At 41.0% G+C, this 24,488-nt stretch overlaps 1 protein-coding gene across 3 annotated transcripts in view; it reads right to left on the bottom strand.

The window, feature by feature from the left end:
- Adamtsl3 (ADAMTS-like 3) overlaps nucleotides 1–24,488 on the bottom strand; it is a 308,192-nt gene that overhangs the window by 109,416 nt on the left and 174,288 nt on the right. For all 3 annotated transcript variants that reach the window (NM_001107533.2, XM_006229477.4, XM_017589168.3), the window contains exons 10-12: nucleotides 7,277–7,388; nucleotides 1,844–1,982; nucleotides 666–716 (exon numbers count right to left, since the gene is read on the bottom strand). In NM_001107533.2, the coding sequence (NP_001101003.2) occupies nucleotides 666–716; nucleotides 1,844–1,982; nucleotides 7,277–7,388 (302 nt within the window). The remainder of the gene's footprint in view (nucleotides 1–665; nucleotides 717–1,843; nucleotides 1,983–7,276; nucleotides 7,389–24,488) is intronic.

Raw genomic sequence — 24,488 nt, 5'->3', positions numbered from 1 at the left:
GGAAGGAAGGAAGGAAGGAAGACAGGCAGGCAGGCAGGCAGGCAGGCAGGCAGGAAGGAAGGAAGGAAGGAAGGAAGGAAGGAAGGAAGGAGCAAGGGAGGAAAGAAAGGGAAGGGATGAGAGGGGAAGAGAAGAGAAGAGAAGAGAAGAGAAGAGAAGAGAAGAGATACTCGTTATCTAGCTTTCAGAGAGGATTCACATTTCTAATCAATGGCTCTAGATCAATGATTCTCAACCTATGGGTTGAGACACCTTTAGGGTCAAACAACCCTTTCACAGAGGTAGCATATCAGATACCCTATGTATCAGATATTTATATTAGATTTATAACAACAAAATTACAGTTATGAAGTAGCAACAAGAGTAATTTTATGGTTCTGAGTCAACACAACACGATGAACTACATTAAAGGGTCACAGGATTGGGAAGGTTGAGGAACTCGAATCTAGTTCTTCGCTACCCAATGCTTCAGATGAGTTCGATGGCCTTGGGTATGGGCAACAGCACTCCACACACAACCTTCCAATGGTAGCTTGTTCCGTTTTATTCTTAGAAACATATTTCTCAGTACTGAACCTGTTGACTTTTAACTTTATGAAAGAAACAATAATGTTCCTTCAAAACACCTAGAATCCTTTATAAAAGGGAAAGAATATTTAACTCACCGAGGGAGAGGTTGGAAGTGGTCATAGGGCATAATCTCTTTAAATCCATCACTGCAAAGGAAACCATAGTGAAGTTTCTAAATCCGTCCACATACATGATCATTCACTAATACAGGTTTATCATAAAGTATCATTTTTACCTAAACAAACACATTTGTCAATTGACCAACATGTATTTGATATCTCATAAGAAAATCAAAGAATGCCAAGTGGTTCATAGGCTACTCAACCAAAATTCAGACAGCATCTCTTCAGGTTCCAAGAGAAACGCTCATTTAAGTCATTTCCAGTTGGATATAAAAATGTAAAAATAATTAATGGCATATTATCCAAAGGAAAAATCCTCTTCATCTAGATAAGTCTCTTATTTCATTTTTAAGTGTCATTATGCTAACACAATGTATTAGTGCTATGCACACATCATTATGTTAGCCCACTCTTGAGAGAACCTCTCTGCTTCCCAGAATCTGTCCTTTACAAGGTCTCAGAGAAGAGTGGTGTCCAACCAAGATCACAGGAAATGGGCACCATAGTGACAGGAAATGCGACCTGTGAACAAGGCACACTTGCCCACTGTGGCTGGGGCCAGCTGGAAGGCAGCTAGAGGATTCAGGGGATCGATACTAGACTGAACTTTGAAGCTGTTGTAGGAAAGCCAGGAAACTTCCACAGACACTCCAAGTGAGCAGGCACTAAGTTATGTGTCAGGGCAGTTTCTGCACAGCCTTGGCATGGAAACCGCTTGCTTCTTTGCACAGTGCATTATTTATACGGAGTTAAATGTGGACACTGCAAAAGCCAATATGTGGTAATGGGTGACCCAGTTTAAAGGCTAAAATAGTGAGTGGGAGATATTTGTGACTGACACATGGACTATGCATGGAATCCTGGCAGATCCACCTATGTATGGATCTCTGATCTATGTCTGTGCAAGAAGTGCCCAATAGGCTTCATTATAAAGATCCTATGTATGCATAATCCCATGACATGAGAGAGCTGGCCCAAAGGGACCAGATCAGCAAATGTCTCTTAGCTCCTATTTACTATGGTTATAAATGTGATCTGCCACCAGGATGTAATCAAAAGTTAGGAACTGGAAGCAGATGTCCCTGAATGTATTACTGTGTCCCAGTTGGGTTTGATGTGTTTCTTTGAAAAGCACGGGCAAGTGGACCAACCTTGATGGACAAGGATCCATGCTGCATTCCTTCAGCTTTGGTTTGGGCTTCACATTTTCTGGGTAGTAATGGCAATAGTGGTCAGGCACTACCCTTTTCAAGCGGATGTCCATGCACTCAGCAGAGTTGAGCTGATAACCTAAAGGTATATGAGAGGAAGAGATGAACGCTGCATTATTTTTGCATGTTTCGTGGCAAAAGTGCATGCCACATGCTTGCTTTTCTCTATGGATAAACTAGCTCAGGGGTATCTATGATATTCATCTTGGGGACTAACAGAAGCACAAGGGAGAATTACCAAACGCAGGTCCCAGGGCTCCTCTTGGTAATTAAGCCAGAAGCACTGCCACTGAGCCCAGCATATGGGGACTTTCTGCAAAGGAGTCTCAGATTCCTCTGAAATGGCTAAAAACCCAGGGCTAAGCACAGTATGAAGACTGACCATGATCTACTGGCACACAATACAACTGACCCCTTTAAGGGACTGCCTGGACCTGGGTACAGTTTGACTCGGTTGTCTATTCTTGGTCACTGTAACAGTCTCTCTCTCTCTCTCTCTCTCTCTCTCTCTCTCTCTCTCTCTCTCTCTCTCTCTCTCTCTCTCTGCCTCTCTACCTACCTCCTGTTTCCTTGTTTTCCCCCTTATTCTGCCATACCTATTCCAATCTTCTTCCTCTCCCTAGATACTCATTCAGATTTATTGTTTATATATCCTTAAGTATGAAACTGTCTTGTATAACATTAGGGTGAATGTTTTGAACTCAATTGATTATTTTATATACATACATACACACACATATGATCAATTGAGTTGTGTGTATACACATGTATGTGTATGTATACATACATATATACATATATATTATGAGTGTGATTAAATGTATAAGCACAATTAAGTTAGCAAATATATCTGTGGGCTGAGGAATCATACTTGGGACCTTGGACATGCCAAGTAAGCTCACTGCTCTTGACCTAGACCCTCGGTGCTGCTGATGTTTTAAATCTTGGTCTTTTTTCCACTCATTAAGGTTTTTTTCATGCTACAGAATATTTTGAGAGCCAACTCTGACTATTTCTTTCACAATACTCTACTGTTTGCCTGCTCTGTTTACTCCTCTGCTCTCCTGAGGTAGCCAGGGCGCCTTCAATGTCAATAACCATACTGACTGAGGAACTGGCAAAGTCTGTAGAGGCAGGAGCAAAATCCATCTCCCTACTTCCTCTACCACACAGGCTTTCAAAGGGGAGTGAAGACTCACTCCTGACTTCAGTAAATCCAATTTGGACCATTTTCTTTGAGGAAAGTGAACGTTCCAAGTTACTGAGTACAGCAAACTTAAAAAACAACTCACGACATGACCCTTTCCTTTCCTAGAGCTTTGATGCCAGCTTTCCTGTCATTGCATAAATGCCACATTGACTGTTGGGGTTTTTTGAAATAAGCTATTTTTTTTTCAAAGCAAAAATGAGCTTTCAAAATAAAAAAAAAAAGAAAAGAAAACTGAAGCTAATCTCTCAATGTCTGCCAATTGGTCTAAAGGTCTAAAAATATATTTCAAGTCCTGACTGCTGAGAGGAATCTGGCTTTATAAGCCACCAGGCAGCTTTCTACAAGACAAGGCTTGGAAGTAAACTGAGCTCAGAGGACCGGAGGATGGACTGGTACACATTACGAAAAGCAGGGTTGAAACCGCAAGAATGCAAATGCAAAAGGTGTCAACAGAACAGCGCTCTGCTGCCAGCATCAGTCAGAAGGGCTACACCATCAAATGGCCAGGGCAACCCCAGACAAACCCAGTGCACTGTGTAGATTACAGCCGAGAGCAGGCAGTCCTTCCAGCACCCTCAGTACCTCAGAGGCCAACCAACTAACCTCCCTTACCCAAAAATGGCTGGCATGCCATTCATACAATTGCATAGGTTTGATTATAATATAGTTAAAATTTGGCAGTGTATCGTGTGTGGGGCTGATGTGTATAATTTTATTTCCCTTGAACAAGTCCAGACTAAGCTTACCTACCCTTCCTTGAGTCAGAGAAAAATCCGTGTCCTAAGTGGAAACATTCTTATAAAGAGACACGATAAGGGACGTACAGGTGTTTATAATTTGAGAGAGAGAGAATTCATTTTCCTGTTTAATTTTATTGCAGTTTAGAGATTACCAAGAGTAAAGAAAGAAGGCATATTGTCTTTCAATATTGTGAACAAATGCACTGAAATCCTGCCAGTGTGTGGGAGAGGCCGGGCAGCCCTTGCAGCCTCTCTGTGTTCTTCTACACTGTTTCCTCCCTTCCCTGTGGTACTGATCTCACTGGGTGGTGCCCCTGTGTCCACTCATGGTTCCAGAAGGACGGAGTGTCTTTCTGTGGCTATCAAAGTGTGAAGAGAAAGAGAAAAGCTCTTCTTCTCACAAGAACTTAATCAATGGGATTACACCAAATCCTCCTGTAAAATGTCTCCCCTGTAGAGAAGAGCTTCTCTTTGGTTGTATGAGTCCAAACAGAAGTGTCTCTCTGAAGAACTATGTGTGAGAGACCAGAAATGAATAAGAAGAAAGGGAAGCTTGTTTTACTGCAGAGTAAGAAGGAAAAAGTCCCCACCATTTCTTTGTGATGCATCATTTTGGGACCCTTGAGGTACTGTTGTCTTTGCTGGACCCGTGACCTATCTAAGGATGTGGGACTCAGCACCCTATACTGCTCCACTTTCTCAGGAGCTCTCATCAGTGTCCATTGAACCAAGCCCAGCACAGCACCAGTGTGCCTAAGATGGCTAGGAAGAGAGTTGCATCCAGGATCATTTTAGCTTTGGACACAGCAGCTAAGTTTGAAGTGCTAACTTGGTGCTAGTTAGCGCTACACTCCCTGACATGTATCACTGCATCATGCTACAGCAAGTGCCACCTGGAAATGAGCATCCTCTCAACAGATGAGAAACTGAGGTTCAAAGAGGTCTAGCTAAGGAGAGACAGATAAGTGTTCCCTGATTCTCACACTCAAACATTCTGCCTTGCCCACTAGGCCAGGAGGCCCTTTATGTGGTGGTTGAGATAGGACCAGAGCCTGTACACACCAGACAAATATTCTACCACTGAGCCACATCTCCGGCCCCAACACTGGCTCATGCTTCCTGTGAACTTGATATGCAAATGTCAGAGAGCAGGACTGGCTCACTAAGGCCCAGGTTTGTCCACCTCAGTGTTTCCATTCCCAATGTGGATCTCCCCAGTCAGCTTGTGGGAGCTCAGGGATTCTTAGTTTCCTTGAAGCCTGGTGCAGAGTCACTGACTGGATTCATGTCACATATAAGTTCACCTGTCTTGAGGTAGGAGATATTGCTTGCTTGGTAAGGTGCTTATTTAGTATGCACAAGGCCCTGAGTTCAATTCCCAGTCCTGCCAAAATTGGTCATTGTAGTAAATGCCGATAATCCAGCACCTGGTATGTAACGGTAGAAAGACCTGAAGTTCAAGGTCCCTGGGTGTATAGCAAGCTTGAGGTGAGCTTTACCTACAGGAAAACCTGTGCCAAAACCAGACCAGAGCTATGCATCATGTTTAACAAAATTCAGAAATTAACAATAAACTTAGAGAAGGTTCAACCTGGCAAGAAGTTAATATTTTTCTACTACTATTTTGGTTTTGTTGTATTTGTCTTTGTGGTTGTGTTCTATGTGGTTATGGACAATTATTTCCAGCATCAAGTATTATGATTAAGTTATTTTTCTAAACGTGTTGACATTTTTAAAAATGTCCATTCAAAAAAAACCTCCTTGAGTCACTAATAATTTAACAGTAACACAGATAAGGCAAAAATGGTTATCATCATGGCTCCAGCAGAAAGCCAAAGATGTTGCCTTACAGAGTAATCCTCAAACTACAGAGTACAGCGTGAGATCCTGTGATGCCTGTGAAATACAACAGACCCATCCTCAGAGTTCTGACTCCGTATTGGAGGTGAAGCCATAAGTTTGCATGTTCATACTGATGATGCTGGAGTTTCAGAAGGATTTTCTGGCTAGTTCTATGTGAACTTGGTTCCTGTGAACAAGAGCATGTGTTCATGAGCATGAACACTAGCTGGAGTCATATGAGAGGAGGGAACCTCCGTTGAAAAACTGCCTCCATGAGGCTAAGCTGTAGGCAAGCCTGTAAGGCATTTTCTTAAGTCATAACTGACAGGGGAGAGGCCAACCCATCGTAAGTAGGGATACTACTTGACTAGTAACTGTGGGTTCTATAAGAAAGCAACACCATTCCACAGCATCAGCTCCTGCCTCCAGGTTCCTGTCCTGTTTGAGTTCCCGCCCAGGCTGCTTCCATAAGGAACTATGATGTGGAAGTGTTAGCAAAATTAACCCTTTAATCCCCAAGTTGCTTTTGGTCTTGGTATTTCATTATATCCATAGAAACCCTATCTAAGACAGATGCCTATAGGATTATAATTTAGTGCTCCATACTTGCATCTAAACAAACTGGTACTAAGAAAGATTCACCTTTTCCTTTCATTCTACAGCCTTGACCCAACCTCAGGTTATCACTCTTTCCTTCCTAGGACACAGGTCCCCACCAGGGTCTGGGCTGTGCTTCCCCACAGAAGAGACAGCATCTGCTTTCAGGAGAAACTTAAATCTCAGACCTGACCTGCACACTCATGAGAACCTGGCACTATCTAAGGAGTCCTCCTCAATGCCCCTGTTGTTAGGATGATAGAGGCCGAGCCCCTGTTTCTGCCCTGATGTTCTGAATGGGTGTTATTCTGTAATCTTCAAGGGAAGAAATGATATGGGGCTGGACTGAAGAATTCTAATTTTTCAAACAGAACCCTCCCTGAGATAGATCCCTCACACAGGGGCAGAAGACAACTCCAGAGGCACAGAAGGATGGTATAATTACAGCCCAACCATGTCATCTGATGGACCAGGAACCTTGCTAAGTTTTTACCTCAGCTTTGCATAAATTAAACACCACACAAACTGTCTCAGGCCTAGGAGGGCGTAGCAAATAACCATCAGCACATAGCTAGTCAGGCTGCAAGCACTGAGTATCACTGTCTGGTCCTCATTGGGAAACTCCTCCTCGTGCTCTGGGAGCCTCAGAAACTTGGGGGTCCTGGGCTGACACCAGTTTAGACTCCCTTACTCTCTTATTTAAAAGTTCAGCTCATACCTTTGGCATTGGCTGTGTCTGCCTCCCCATGGACTCCAGGCTATCGTGTCTCTACACTAAGCAGACCAGTGTCTATTGGAATCCTTTACTTTGTGTTTGCATTGCACTTGGATGACGCTTGACCCCAAACCTTCTTCACCTGTCTGTTAAGACCTTGAACTCAGCACACACAAGACACTATCCCAGTCTTAAAGTCCATCTCAACCAGGCATGTGTACACCCTGACACACATCTCTGGGTGTCCAAGAATGAAGTCTGTGCCTCACCTCCTCCACATGTCACCGTGCAGGGAAAGAAGTCAGTCTGTCTCCACTGATGGCTGATGGGCTGGTAAAAGAAGAACTGGACCACGCTGCCTTTGGCCACCGTGTACCTGGTCTGGACAGAGAGAGCAGTGATGGCCTGGTACATTCCACATAGTAAGCCTCAGATCCTGCCTTCTTCACCTGTCTTAGGCAACACCCACAAGGATGACAACACAGTAAGCTACAGAAGGACTATGTGGACTTTAGATGGGATAGCCTGTCACTCAGACTTGCCCCGGTGGGGGTTCAGATGATCACTAACAAGTCTCCCTGGAGCCATTTTTCCATAAAACTCTATGCCTGTGATCAGACTCACACAGCAGTACATGGACTTGTTTGCCTACTTATTTGGTGCTTTTCCTTCCTGGAATGTTAGGTCCCATTTCCATGACACCAGAAACTGAGATTTAATTTGGACTGGGCTTGCTTATAGCATAACATGTAACTGGGACTCTGGCTCTAAGGATACTGATTTTGCCTTGATGTTACACGAGTGGTATTTAATTTTCCATTAGTGTGAACTCATTGTATGAAGCAATGGATTTCATTATGATATTTACAGACATACAAAGAATATATTGATACCAAAAAATTTTATATACAAGGTTTTTTAATAACAACACTTTGAGGAGTCCTTTGTAGAGGTGCTTCTAATGGCACAACATGGGAAATTTACCTTCAGTGAATTCAGTGTGCACAGTGTGCATATGAATCCAAATGTTCTGCTAGCTAGTTAAAAGGGTAGTGTTGGGACAGGGAGCAGTTATAGACAGGAACGTGTTCATTTGTAGGTGATTTTACTCATGCAACAAGCTCTCTTCTTATTTTTCTTTAGTTTCTTCCCTGGTTGAACAATAGAGACCTTGTGAATTTAGAAAGACACCCAGGAAGCAGCAAAAGGAGGAAGGCCCCAAAATGTGAACACACATATACCCCAGACTTTGTACCTGAAAATCTCCTAGAGAGGAGATCTTGAATGTTCTCAGCACAGTAAGGTGACAATGATGGAGGGGATGGTGTCTCTTTAGCTGTTCTACTGTCTATGCAAATGTTCAAAAAGTTAAATGATAAAGTGAGGCCTTCCACCAGAAATGGAGGTGACAATTATAATAATTAAAATGTGTGCAGTCACAGCCAAGGATGGAGTCTGGCAAACACTGAAGAAGTCAATGAACAAACATCTTGAGATTTCAGGATAGATAGTTGAAAAGTGTTCTATAAAGTGAATACCAAGACCTGGAGAAAGCATTCTAAGGAAGCAAATGCCCTGTCCTGGGAATCTAGAGATGGCTGAAGGGTTAAGAGCACTGACTCCCCTTCTAGAGGACCTGGGTTCTAGTCTCATCACTTATATGACAGATCACAATGGGTCTGTTACTCCACTTCCAGGGGGATTCAGTGCCCTCTTCTGCTCTCCACAGGCAGCAGATACATACATGGCACCAGGCACATCCACAGCACACATGGAGGCAACATTCATACACATAAAATTAAAGTTAAAAGAAGCCCTGTCTTCTGGTCTGAGTGTGTGGAGCAGTGTTTATGGCACCTCACTCCACAGCTCTGCCTGCCCCCCAAGAGGCCTCTGGCTCTAACCAGACACACACAGATGAGATAGCCCCAACCACCTACTCCAATTCCACCCTCCCTCCCCTGAGGCATGCAGGGACCCCAGCAAGCCTAGCAGCCCTGGGCTCTGCCCAGTTGGAGCTCCATCTTTCATCCAGTCCATGTCTGTACCAGCAGTGGTCAGGGAGCATTCATGGGACCTCACCGCATAGCTCTGCCTACATCCCAAGAGGCTAGACTAACCCCTAACCTCACACACACAGGAAGCCTCCTCAAACCCGAGACACACAGCTCCACCTGCCTCAGGGGACACCTGCTCCAATGCAGGACATTCAGGCTAACCAATACTAGAGACAGCTAGATGGAAAAGGGGAAGCAAACAGGAGAACATAATCAACAGAAGCCAAAGCAATATGGCACCACCAGAACACACCTCTCCTACTACAGCAAGCCCTGGATATCCTAACACACCTGAAGAGCAGGACTGTGACCTTAGATACCATTGCATGAAGATGATAGATACCTTAAAAGAGGAAACAAGTTAGTCCCTTAAAGAAACACAGGAAAATACAATGAAACGGGAGAGGGAAATGAATAGAATGATCCAAGACCTAAAAATAAAAATAGAAGCAATAAACAAAACACAAAAGGAGGAACCCTGGGGATGGAAACCTAGAGAAGAGAACAGGAACTACAGATGCAAGCATCACCAACAGAACATAAGAGATGGAACAGAGAATCTCAGGCATATAAGATACCATAGAAGACATTGATATGTCCATCAAAGAAAATGCCAAAGGTAAAATTTTCCTAACAAAGCCTCCAGGAAATTTGAGACACTATGAAAAGACCAAACTTAAGAATATTAGGAATAGAAAAAGGTGAAGATTCCCAGTTCACAGGGCCAGAATACATCAACAAAATCATAGTATAAAACTTCTCTAACCTAAAGAAATATATGGCTATAGCATACCAGAAGCTTACAGAACACAACATAGATAGGAACAGAAAAGAAAATCCTCCTACCACGTAATAATCAAAACACCAAATGTACGGAACAAAGAAAGAATATTAAAAGTTACAAGAGAAAAAGGTCAAGAAACATATTAAGGCAGACCTACCAGAATTACCTGAGTTCTTGATAGAGATTCTCAAAGCTAGAAGACCATGGACAGGTGTCCTGCAGACTCTGAGAGACCACAGATGTCAGCCCAGCCTATTGTACCCAGCAAAACTCTCAATCACCATAGATGGAGAAACCAAGATATTCCATGACAAAACCAAATTTAAACAATAACTTTCTACTAATCCAGCCCTACACATAAAAAATATCATTCCACATGATCAAGTAGACTTGATCAGGGATGCAGGAATGATTCAGTGTATGAAAATCCATCAGTGTAATCTACTATATAAACAAACTGAAAGAAAAATCACATGATCATCTCGTTAGATGTTGAAAAAGCCTTTGACAAAATCCAAAGCTCCTTTATGTTAAAAGTCTTGGAGAGCTCAGTGATTCAAGGTACATGCCTAAACATAACAAAAGCAATGTATACTAAGCCAAACATCAAATTAAATGGAGAGAAACTTAAAGCAATCCTACTAAAACCAGGGACAAGACAAGGCTGCCCATTCTCTCTCTGTCTATTCACTATAGTACTTAAGGATCTAGCTAAAGCAATAAGACAACTGAAGTAGAGCAAAGGGATACAAACTGGAAAGAGTCGAGGTATCACTGTTTGTGGATGATATGATAGTATACATAACTGACCCCAAAAATTCTACCAGAAAAGCCCTATAGCTGATAAATAATTTAGCAAAGTGACTGAATATAAAATTATCTCAAAGAAGTCAGTAGCTCTCCTTTATACAAATGATAAACAGGCACAGAAAGAAATTAGGGAAATGACACCCTTCATAATAATCATAAATAATATAAAATATCTTGAAGTTCTAACCAAACAAGCAAAAGATCTGTATGACAGGAACTTCAAGTCCCTGAAGAAAGAAATAGAAAAAGATATCAGAAGATTGAAAGATCTCCCATGTTCATTGATCAGTAGGATTAACAACTGGCCAAAAGCAATTGACAGATTTAATGCAATCCCAATCAAAATTCCAACACATTTTTTACAGGTATTGAAAGAGCAATTCTCAACTTCATATGGAAAAAAATCAAAAACCCAAGATAGACAAAACAATCATGAATAAAAGGACTTTTGGAGGAATCAGCATCCCTGACCTCAAGCTGTACTCTGGAGCAATAGTGATAAAAACTGCTTGCTTTAGTATGGAAACAGGTTGATTAATGGAATATAATAAAAGACCCAGACATAAGTCCACATATGTATAGACATTTGATTTTTGACAAAGAAGCCAAAAACGTATGTTGTAGTTTGGTCTACTGCTTGTATTATGCTAATTGGGTCCCCCAAATTGCATGAGAATCCACACATAAGATGCCGAGGGTCCCTGACCCCAGTTGGTTTTGACTGGTAAATAAAGTTGCTGGCAGCCAATGGCTGGACAGAGAGACAAAGTCAGGACTTTAGGATTTCCAAACAAGGGACTAAGGGAGGAGGAAGGAGAGAGTCTCCATGCTGGGAACGGAGTAAAGATGAGGCCTGAGAGGTACAGAAGAGAGAGCACATCCATCATGTAAGAGTCAGGGATTGTGGACCAGGAGGGCTGCAGGTCTGGTCTGGGGCAGCAAAGATGAAATATAGGTTTTAGGAAGTGATGAGTTGGGATTATATGAAAATACGTTAGCAGCATGGAGGTTTGGAAGTGGCTCAGTCATTGATCTGTTTAAGGCATATTAGAATATAAGGCTGTGTGTGTGTGTGTGTGTGTGTGTGTGTGTGTGTGTGTGTGCGTGCGTGTGTGTGTGTGTCTTTCATTTGGGACCCCAGACCACTGGGGCAGGTAGCAAGGAATGTGCCACTGCTGGGTCGATTTGAGTAGCATCAATTGGCTATTGCTGCAACCATACAATGGAAAAAAGAAAGCACCTTCAATAAATGGTGCTGGTCTATGTGGATGTCTGCATGTAGAAGAATGCAAATAGATTCCTAATCATCTCTCTGAACAAAACTCATGTCCAAGTGGATCAAAGACTTCAAAATAAAATTCAATACACTCGATATATAAGAAGAGAAAGTGGAAAATAGCCTTGTTTTGTATTGGTACAAGAGACAACAGTAATGGCTCAGGCTCTAAGATTAACAATTGATAAATTGTTGAAAAGCTTCTGTAAGGCAAAGGACACTGACAACAGGACAAATTGGCAGCCTACAGATCGAGAAAATGTCTTTTCTAGCCCTAGACCTGACAGAGAGCTAATATCCAAAATGTATAAAGAACTCAATAACTCCAACAAATCAAATAACCCAATTAAAAAATGGGGCACAAAGCTAAACAGAATTCTCAACAGAGGACTCTTGAATTGCTGAGAAGCACTTACAGAAATGTTCAACGCCCTTCCTTAGACATCAGGGAGATGCAAATCAAAATGACCCTGAGATTCCACCTTTCACCAATTAGAATGGCTAAGATCAAAACCTCAAGGGACAGCACATGCTGGCAAGGATGTGGAGAAAGGAGAACACTCCTCCATCGCTGGTGGGATTGCAAACTTGTAAAACTGCTCTGGGAAACAATCTAGAGGTTTCTCAGAAAATTGTAAATAAGTCTATCTGAAGACCCAGCTATACCACTCTTGAATATATACCCAAGAGATGTCCCACTATACCACAAGGACACATGTTCCACTGTGTTCATAGCAGCTTTATTCATAAAAGTCAGAAACTGGAAACAACCCAGACTTTCCTCAACTGAAGAATGGATGCAGAAAATGTGGTTCATTTACACAATGGAGTACTGCTCAGCTATTAGAAACAAGGACATCATGAATTTTACAGGCAAATAGATGAAACTGGAAAATTTCATCCTGAGTGAGGTAATGCAAACCAAAAGGAAATGCATGGGATGTACTCTCGGATAAGTGGATATTAGTTATAAAGTACAGAATACCCATGATACACTCCACAGATTCAAAGATGTTAAACAATGAGAAAGGCCTAAGCAAGAATGTTTAAATCACAATTAGAAGGGGAAACAAAATAGTGATAGGAGGCATAGGGAGGAAACTGGGTAGGAGATGGCAGGAGGGGGAATGGAATTGGGAGGCAGGGTCAGGTGTGGGAAGAGACAGGAGAGAGACCCAGAGGTCCAGGAGAATAAAAGGAAATCTGCAGCTGCCTGGGTGGGGGTATGGGGTAGGCGGTAGGAAGGTGGGAAGGGAGAATCTCTAGGAAATCCAGAAACTTAGGATAGGGGAAACTCCCAGGAATCTACATGCCTAACAGTGGAGACATGGAAACTGAAGAAACCACGTTTTATAGCCAGGTAGGACTCACAGCAGAAGGCTAGAGACACCAAGCCATCCACAAAATTTTCAACCCAAAATGTATTCTCTCTAAAAGAAATTCAAAGGTGGAGTAGAGACAGAAGGAAAGGCCAAACAATAACCATCCCATCCCATTGACAAGCACCAATCCCTAACATTATTAATGTTACTCTGTTATGCTTGCAGACAGGAACCTAGCATTACTGTCCTCTGAGAGGCTCTAGCCAGCTGCAGACTGAAATAGATGCAGATGCCCACAGCCAAACATTACACTGATGGAAGAGATTGGGGAAGAATTGAAGGCCCTATAGGTAATGAGAACCCCCCAGGAAGACCAACAAAGTCAACAAGTCTCAAACCCTAGGAGCTCTCAGGCTCTGACCCACCAACCAAAGGACATGCATGGGCAGGAACATAGGAAATGTCCAGCTCAGTCTTCTTGGCTGCCTTGTGTGGAAGAGAATGTACCTAATCTTGCAAAGACTTGATGTGCAAGGGAGGAGTACCTAGGGGCCCCACCCTCTCAGAGGAGAAGGGTTATGGGAGAGGAACTCTGTGAGGGAAGGTCCGGGAGGGGTAGCAGCATTCTGGATGTAAATTAATTAATTAGTTAATAAATTTAAAAACTGACCTGGAAATAAAAACAGAATCTAAAATAATATATAGCTATATCCAAGCAAGGTATAAAATGATATGTAGTTTAATGAATAATAAAATCATAATAAATTTTAAAATATAATGCTAATGCAAAAATGGGGCTTCTAAATAAAGCATAGATAATTTAATATTTGAACCAGATCAAAAGGAGAACCACATCACTATCTTAAGATACACAGCAAACTTTGATAAATTCTACACTTAAATACATGCATATCATAAAACAAATATCTTCCATCAGGTAAGAAAGCTTCAGAAGATTCTACAACAAACTTCACATAAACTGTACACACAAGAGACTTTGACCTGAAATGAAGGCATCAGAAAGAGAGGCTGCTGTCTTCACTTTTGCTCAATGTTGTAACACATGTCTGAAATAGTGCAAGAAAGAGAAAGCACAAAATGACAGGAAAGAAAACCACAACAGTCATGATACAGATGTCCAAACTACACATGTATACTTCAAAAAAACTCACTAGCAAGGATATGTGACTACAGGGAGAACACAATCAGGTATAATAGTCTATTTGATTTTCACTCACTAGACATGAATATATAGAAAATGGGGGAAGAGATATTCTAAGAACATCAATAAACCCAAACAGTGGAGATAAGGGAAATACATGACATGTAAGACACACTTATGGGAATCATAAACACGGAGAGTAATTTTAAGTATTCAAACAAATGTGTGGAGATGCCATATTTACAGATTAGCAGGGATGGTGTTGGGAAGCTGCAGATTTCCCTGATTAACAGATCCACATACTTCTGTCTGTTTGTTTGTTTGGAAAATATCATCTGAGTTTATTTACTTATATTCAATTTTAAAAACTATTCTTAGAGAATTTTATACATGAATATAATGTATTTTAGTTCATATCCACCTGTCACTCCCCACCTCCAACTCCTCTGAGGCGTCTTATAAAAAACTGGCAAACTGACTTTAAGATTGACATTGAAGGTGCCCAAAACTGAACTGAACCTATCCCACAGCTCCCTGTACCCAATCCTGTCAGGGAGAGAGCTGAACTCCCAGAAGTGTGGACAATCCTGAGACCCCAGGACAGATCGCCACTTCTGCCAACTTCTGCCCACTTCTGCTCACATTCCCAGCCCAAGAGGAAACTGCACTATGCCTCTGGATACAGGAATATAGGAGCAGTCAGTGGCGGAAATTGGATGGTTTCTACCTGTTCGGGGAACTGAACTGAACCAATCCGACAGCTCCTTGCACTCAAATCCTGTGGGGAAGAGAGCTAGAACGTCAGAAGTGTGGACAGTCCTGAGAATGAAGAGGATAATTATACTTTCTACCAACATTCCTGACCCAAGAGGATATTGCCTAGTGCCATCTGTGCCCCGTGGGCACAAGGACCTAGGAGCAGTCAGGAGCAGTACCCTTCGGGTTTCTGCCTGCACCTAGAGTTGAAAGCCAGTTGCCAGGAGTGCCTACACACCTTACAGCAGAACTTTCTCTTCCCAGATCCAGATGAAAGAAAACAGGTCTACAGGAGTGCTGACACACAGGCCTAGAGGAGGGCTGTCACTTTCAGAGACAGCAAGACAAGCTAACACCAGAGACAACCTGATTGTGAGAGGCAAGCGCAGAAATCTAAGCAACAGAAACCAAGACTACTTGGCATCATCAGAGACCAGCTCTCCCACCAAAGCAAATACTGGATATCCAAATACACCAGAAAAGCAAGATTTGGATTTAAAATCACATTTTATGATGATGATGGAGAGCTTTAAGAAGGACATAAATAACTCCCTTAAAGAAATCAGGACAACACAAAATAAACAAATAGAAGCCCTTAAAGAGGAAACACAAAAGTCCTTTAAAGAATCCCTTAAAGGATTATAGGAAAACATAACCAAACAGGTGAAGGAAATGGACAAAACCATCCAGGATTTAAAAATGGAATAGAAACAGTAAAGAAAGCACAAAGGGAGACAACCCTGGAGATAGAAAACCTAGTGAACAGATCAGGAATCATAGATGCAAGCATCACCAACAGAATACAAGAGATAGAAGAGAGAATCTCATGGACAGAAGATACCATAGAAAACATTGACACAACCATCAAAGATAATGTAAAATGCACAAAGCTCCTAGCCCAAAACATCCAGGAAATCCAGGACACAATTATAAGATCAAATTTAAGGATAATAGGTATAGAAGAGAGTGAAGACTCCCAAGTTAAAGGGCCAGTAAATATCTTCAACAAAATTATAGAATAAAACTTCCCTAACCTAAAGAAATATATGCCCATAAACATAAAGAAGCCTACAGGACTCCAAATAGATTGGAAAAGAAAAGAAATTCCTCCTGTCATATAATAGTCAAAACACCAAATGCACAAAACAAAGAAAGAATTTTAAAAGCAGTAAAGGAAAATGTCAAGTAACATATAAAGCCAGACCTATAAGAATTTCACCAGACTTCTCACCAGAGACTATGAAAGCCAGAAGATCCTGGGCAGATGTCATACAGACCTGAAGAGAACACAAATGCCAGTCCTAGCTCCTATATCCACCAAAACTCTCAATTACCATAGATGGAAAAACCAAGCTATTCCATGACAAAACCAAATTTATACAATATCTTTCTACAAATCCAGTCCTACAAAGGATAATAAATGGAAAACTCTGACAAAAGGAGGGAAACTACTACACCCTAGAAAAAGCAAGAAAGTAATCTCCTTACAACAACACCAAAAGAAGAGAGACACAAAAACATAATTCCACCTCTAACAATAAAAATAACAGGAGGCAACAGTCACTATTCCTTAATATCTCTCAATGTCAATGGACTCAATTCCCCAATAAAAAGACATACACTGACAGACTGGATACATAAAGAGGACCCAGCATTTTGGTGCATACAGGAAACACACCTCAGAGACAAAGACAGACACTACCTCAGAGTCAAAGGCTGGAAAACAACTTTCCGAGCAAATAGTCCAAAGAAACAAGCTGCAGTAGCCATTCGAATAAAATCAACTTTCCACCAAAAGTTATCAAAAAAGTTAAGGAAGGACACTTCATATTCATCAAAGGAAAAGTCCACCAAGATGAACTCTCAATCCTAAATATCTATGCTCCAAATACAAGGGCACCTACATTCATAAAATAAGTCTTACTAAAGCTCAAAGCACACATTGTACCTTACACAATAATAGTAGAAGATTTCAACACCCCACTCTCCTCAATGGACAGATCATGGAAACAGAAATTAAACAGAGACATAGAGAAACTAACAGAAGTTATGAACCAAATGGGACTTAGCAGATATTTATAGAACATTTCATCCTAATACAAAATAATATACCTTCTTCTCAGCACCTCACAGTGCTGACCATTTAATCGGTCACAAAACAGGCCCCAACAGATACAAGAAGATTGAAATAATCCCATGCATCCTATCAGATCACCACAGGCTAAGGCTGGTCTTCAATAACAACAAAAATGACAGAAAACTCACATATACATGGAAGTTGAACAACGTATTATTCAGTGATAACTTGGTCAAGGAAGAAATAAAGAAATTGAAGATTTTTTAGAGTTTAATGAAAATTAAGGCACAACATAACTAAATTATGGGACACACTGAAAGCAGTGCTAGGAGGAAAAATCATAGCTCTGAGTGCTTCCAAAAAGAAACAAGGGAGAGCATACATTAGCAGCTTGACAGCACACCTGAAAGCTCTAGAACAAAACAAAAAAGCAAATACACCCAACAGGAGTAGACAGCAGGAAATAAACTCAGGGCTGAAATAAACCAAGTAGAAACAAAATGGACCATAGAAAGAATCAACAGAACCAGGAGCTGGTTCTTTGAGAAAATCAACAAAATAGATAAACCCTTAGCCAGACTAACCAGAGGACACAGAGACAGTATCCAAATTAACAAAATCAGAAATGCATAGGGAGACATAACAACAGAATCTGAGAAAATTCAAAAAAATCATCATATCCTATTACAAAAGCCTACATTGATCAAAACTGGAAAATCTGAAGGAAATGGACAATTTTCTAGACAAATACCAGGTACCAAAATTAAATCAGGAACAGATAAACCATCTAAACAACCCCAAAACTCCTAAAGAAATAGAAGCAGATATTAAAAGTCTCTCAATCAAAAAGAGCTCTGGATCAGATGGGTTTAGTGCAGAATTCTATCAGACCTTCATAGAAGACTGCATACCAATACTCTCCAAACTGTTCCACAAAATAGAAACAGATGGACCCAATTCCTTCTACGAAGCCACAATTATGCTTATACCTAAACCACACAAAGACCCAACAAAGAAAGAGAACTTCAGACCAATTTCCCTTATGAATATTGACATGAAAATACTCAATAAAATTCTTGCAAACCTAATCCAAGAACACATCAAAACAATCATCCATCACAATCAAGTAGGCTTTGTCCCAAGGATGCAGGGATAATCAATATACAGATATTCATCAAAGTGATCAAAGATAAGAACCACATGATCATTTCATTAGATGCTGAGAAAGCATTTGACAAAATTCAACACCCCTTCAAGATAAAACTCCTGGAAAGATCAGTAATCCAAGGCCCATACCTAAACATAATAAAAGCAGTATACAACAAACCAGTTGTTAGCATTAAACTAAATGGAGAGAATCAATCCCACTAAAATCAGGGACTAGACAAAGCTGTCCACTGGCTCCCTACTTATTCAATATAGTACTCTAAGTCCTAAGCAGAGCAATCAGAAAACAAAAGGAGGTCAAAGGTATACAAATTGGAAAGGAAGAAGTCAAAATATCACTATTTGCAGATGATATGATACTATACGTAAGTGACCCCAAAAGTTCCACCAGAGAACTACTAAGCCTGATAAACAACTTCAGCAAAGTGGCTGGGTATAAAATTAACTCAAACAAATCAGTAACCTTCCTCTATTCAAAGGATAAACAGTCTGAGAAAGAAATTAGGGAAATGACACCCTTCATAATAGTTCCAAATAATATAAAATACCTCGGTGTGACTCTAGCCAAGAAAGTGAAAGATCTGTATGACAAGAACTTCAAGTCTCTGAAGAAAGAAATTGAAGTGTTCTCAGATTATGGAAAGACCTCCCATGTTCATAGATTGGCAGGATCAACATAGTAAAAAGGGCCATTTTGCCAAAAGCAGTCTACAGATTCAATGCAATCCCCATCAAAATTCCAACTCAATTTTTCACAGAGTTTGAAAGAGCAATTTGCAAATTCATTTGGAATAACAAAAAACCCAGGGTAATGAAAACTATACTCAACAAAAAAAGAACTTCTGGGGGAATCACCATCCCTGACCTCCAGCAGTATTACAGAGCAATAGTGATAAAAAGAACTGTTTGGTATTGGTATACAGACAGGCAGGTAGATCAGTGTAATAGAGTTGAAGATTCAGAAATGAACCCACACACCTATGGTTACTTGTTCTTTGGAGCTAAAACCATCCAATGGTTTCAACAAATGGTGCTGGTTCAACAGGAGGTCAGCATGTAGAAGAATGCAAATTGATCCATTCTTATTGTCCTGTACAAAACTTAAGTCCAAGTGGATCAAGGACTTCCACATCAAACCAAAAAAATACATTCAAATTAATAGATGAAAAAATGGGGAGGAGTCTCAATTATATGGGAAATTTTCCTGAACAAAACACAAATGGCTTATGCTCTAAGATCAAGAATGGACAAATGGGACCTCATAAAACTTTAAAGCTTCTGTAAGACAAAGGACACTGTTATTAGGACAAAAACGGCAACCAACATCTTTATCAATCTTAATCTGATAAAGGGCTAATATCCAAAATATACAAAGAATTCACAAAGTTTGACTCCAGAGAGCCAAATAACACTATTAAATATGTGGTGCAGAGCTAAACAAAGAATTCTTAGCTGAGGAATATGGAATGGCTGAGAAGTACCTAAAGAAATGTTCAACATCCTTACACTTCAGGGAACATAAATCAAAACAACCCTGAGATTCCACCTCACACCACTCAGAATGGCTAAGATAAAAAACTCAGGTGACAACAGATGCTGGCAAGGATGTAGAGAAAGAGGAACACTCCTCCATTGCTGGTGGAATTGCAAGCTGGTACAACCACTCTGGAAATCAGTCTGGAAGTTCCTCAGAAAATTGGACATTCCACTACCTGAGGACTCAGCTATACCTCTCCTCGGCATATACCCAAAAGATGCTCCAACATACAACAAAGACACATGCTCCCCTATGTTCATAGCTGCCTTATTTATTATAGTCAGAAGCTGGAAAGAACCCAGATGCCTGTCAACAGAGGAATGGATACAGAAAATGTGGTACATCTACACAATGGAGTACTACTCAGCTATCAAAAACAATGACTTCATGAAATTCATAGGCAAACGAATTGAACTAGAAAATATCATCCTGAGTGAGGTAACCCAATCACAGAAAAACACACATGGTATACACCCAACAATAAGTGGACATTAGCCCAAAAACTTGAATTACCCAAGATACAATGCACGGACCCCATAAAGCTCAAGAAGAAGGTTGACCAAAGTGTGGATGTGCTTAAAAGAGGGAACAAAAATATTCATAGGAGGGGATATTGAGGCCAAGTTTGGAGCAGAAATGAAACGGCCATTCAAAGTGTACCCAACATGGGTATACAGCATATATATATATATATATATATATATATATATATATATATATATATATATCCACCAAAACTAGATACAATTGATGAAGCTAAGAAGTGCATGCTGACAGGAGCCTGATATAGCTGTCTCCTGAGAGGTACAGCCAGAGCATGTCAAATATAAAGTCGAATTCTAGCAGCAAAGCATTGAACTGAGAATGGGGTTCCTATTGGAGGAATTACAGAAAGGATTGAAAGAGCTGAAGGAGCTTGAAACCCCATACAAACAACAATGCCCACCAACCAGAACTCCCATGGACTAAACCACTACCCAAAGACTATACATGGACTGACCCATGGCTCTAGCTGCACATGTAGCAGAGGGTGGCCTTGTTGGGCACTGAAGGAAGGAGAAGCCCTTGGTCTTGCCAAGGTTGGGTCCCCCAGTGTAAGGGAATGTCAGGGGGTTGGAAGGATGATGGATGGGGAGGGGAACACTGTTATAGAAGAAGGGGAGGGTAGGGACTAGAGGACTTATGGACCATTTGAAATGTAAATAAAAAATCCAATAAAAAAGATTGACAGAGAAATGCAGAATCCAGAAGAGTGAGATCATCTTCAAGAACACAGCCTAAGAGCCTACAGCAAGATGAAGACTTAAGTTTAATATAGCAATAGATAAATCACAAAGGTACTTGAATAATTCTTGCCATGGAACAAAAACCTTAAAGTGCACCTATACAGATGGACTTCTGGATTTAGGGTAGATAGATAACGGGGGCTGTTCTCCATGTAGTGGGCCTGAGTCAATGGGATGTTCATGTCAAAAGCAGTAGTAATTGAACTTTACGACATTTACAAAACCAAGAGCAAGTGAAAGAAAAAACAGAGCTGTGTCTCTACAACTTGGGTTAGGCAAAGATTTCTTGTCCAGGACACAAACAGCACCAAGAGCTTTCTACAACATAGACAGGCAATAAAGATGGCTCTCCCACACTCAGACAGACAGGAAAGATGGCTCTCCCACACTCAGAAAGACAATAAAGATGGCTCTCCCACACTCAGACAGACAGGAAAAATGAACATGCCACATTTCAAGTAGGCAGTAGAGAGGGCATGCCACACTGCAAACAGTTGGCAAGTATGGATCTCCCACACTGCAAACAGATGACAAACCTTCCTATATGGAAACTAACAGTGGAGAAAACAGGAAGTGAATCTAGAAACTCAAGATTCAACATCAAAATAAACCCAGAAAAGAAAGAAAATAAAGGTAAAAATGTATAAATACATAAAGAAAAATGAAACTAAGAAAAAATAATCCACACAACTAAAATGTAGTATTTAGACATGTCAGAAACACTTTCTGGATGATTAGAAACAAAAACCAAAAAATTAGACAAGGAATCAATAAATAACTTCTACTCTAGCCTACCCTACCCTACCCTACCCTACCATGTCCTGTCCTATCCTATCCTATCCTATCCTATCCTATCCTATCCTATCCTATCCTATCCTATCCTATCCTATCCTATCCTATTCTATCCTATCGTATTCTGACAGGTCTTATCTATCTATACCCAGACTTCCCTGGAACTTATACGATGGTCCAAGTCAGTTTGGAATTAACAATCTTCCTCCCTCCTCCTCTTAAGTAGTAGGATTGCAGCAGGCACATGCTCACTTTAAATGTCTAAGCCTACTAACCTCCAAGAGATGCCAAGGGCTGCCAAGGAACCACACTATTTTTTCCATAGCCTTTTACTCTCCAACTCTCCAAATAAATCATTTGTGCTTCTTCCTTAGCCTGCAGATTTACTCCTCTTTTTGAAAAGTCATTCACATATCTGATACCCTGCATCTCATTTCAGGAGAAAATGTAAATAGAACACAAGGACACCTCTCCATCTGCCTCCATTTAATCTGCTCCCCATGAATTGCTCTGCTTCTCACTCCAGAAATTCTTCCCACCTATAGGGGTAAGAAAAGAGCCCTGAGATATATACCAGGTATCACTAACTGCTATCTGAACCCACAGACTAACAAGCACTGTCTATGCAAATGCACTTCAAACTATAAGCTGCCCCTTCCCCTGGTTATAGTCATCCCCTGTTTCCATTCTTAGTAGCTAGATCTGGCTAACAGGGGTGGTACTGAAGGAGAAGTAGGTTAAAATGCCTTAGATGAGCTTTGTGTCATAGTGTTAGTTTCTTGGTTTTGTTTTGGCTGTTGTTGTAACTAGTAGAAAAATGTTGTACCTTAAGAGAAGCATTGTAATAATAATAATAAAAATGCTCCTGGGGCTATGGCTCCCTGGGACTTCCATACTCAGGCAATCTTCTGTGTCACTGCACTTCAAACTGAAAGCACCAGCCTATCAGGGAGAAAATATTAACCAGTCTCTTGGAGTCTGAGAGACTGAGGAGCTCTTGGGGCTGAAACTCAATAGGCAATGGTGGCAGCTAAAAGGTAGACACAGAAGGCCGAGGAGGTTGAGGTCATTCATAGCTACACAGCAAATTTGAGAACATCTCTGGTTAACAAGAAGCAAAACAAACAAGCACACAGCGTGGACAAAAAGCATGCCCCTTCACTTAAGACGCTCAAATAGGGGGTTAGAGCAATGGGTCAGCAGGCAAGTACCAAACCTGGAAACCGAGGTCTTATCCTAGGACTCACAAACTACAAGGAAAGAAGCAAGTCCTGCAAATTGTCCTTAGGCCTTTTCTTGCCCCATGGCACACACATGTAACCACATGAGCCCTCTCTCTACAGACAATAAATAAAAATCTAATAAAGCTAAAAAGAAACACACGTGACCCCATGAATCTCTTATCATTAAATCAAAAAATACCAACTTGATAATTAAAATCTACTTCATAGGTCAAAGAGAAACAACAAAGATGAACAATGTTTCTTTGTAGACATACATATCATTTAACAAGATTGTTTTAGTAATAAGCTTTGGTAAAACTCCATTAAGTAGACTAGTTCCAATAAATTACCCAGTCCATCTGTTTTCCACCAAGTGTGGGTGTTTTGTACATGCTGCAGATGTGAGCTAAGGTACCTGGGAAGGGATGCGGAAGAAATCTGCAAATGCCACAGGAAAGACTTGAATATTAGTGCATCTGAGTGCTTTGGTAGGGTAGACATTGTTCAAAATACCTTGAGCTGAGACTTGGGGCTCTACCTGGGCTCTGCCTGAGACTGAACACTCGTGATCTGGTGTTCTGGTGTGGCGTTCTCAGGTTAATTGGCATTTTCATTTTGAGGCTCTACCTGAGAAATAGAGTAAAAGTCCTTTTCCCACCTTTGGCTCCTTGACATCTGTCTTCCATCCTGTAGAGAGCCCTTTTATCAAATTCTGTCTACCCCTCCTATCTGACCCTCTGTCAAACTCCTTCCTACACCCAAAGAAGCATAGAGGACAGGCTTTGCACAGCTCACATCTGAGCCTGACCAAGAAAAGATGTGTTCTCACCATTTCACAGAGGAAGGGCTCTGATCTGACCTTGAAATTCTATGGGAATTAAATCCATTTAGAAACAGCTCATTCTCCATCAAACCTGGCTATCAAGACAAAGGTTGAAATTAAACTAACAAAAAAAAAAAATAATAACAGTAACCTTCAGCAGTCATGGCTCTAATGTCAACGCTTTCTCTTTGTATTTCTGTTGACAATAGCCTGGCCAATTGTTCCTTCACCTGAACATGTCCCCAGGGGCAGACATTTCCTGTGACAACACCGACAATCAAGTACACACAGAATGACAAGTGAAGAAATTCCGGGATCACTTACAGCAGTATGTCCCCTGCTTTGTTAGGGAGACGAACTCACGTTCAGCTACTGACTTCATCACTGTGAAATAATTTCTAATAAATAA

The sequence above is a fragment of the Rattus norvegicus genome, chromosome 1 (genome assembly GCF_036323735.1).
Source record: "Rattus norvegicus strain BN/NHsdMcwi chromosome 1, GRCr8, whole genome shotgun sequence".
NCBI classification, from domain to species: Eukaryota; Metazoa; Chordata; class Mammalia; order Rodentia; family Muridae; genus Rattus; species Rattus norvegicus.
This window is presented reverse-complemented; position numbering and strand designations above follow the sequence as displayed.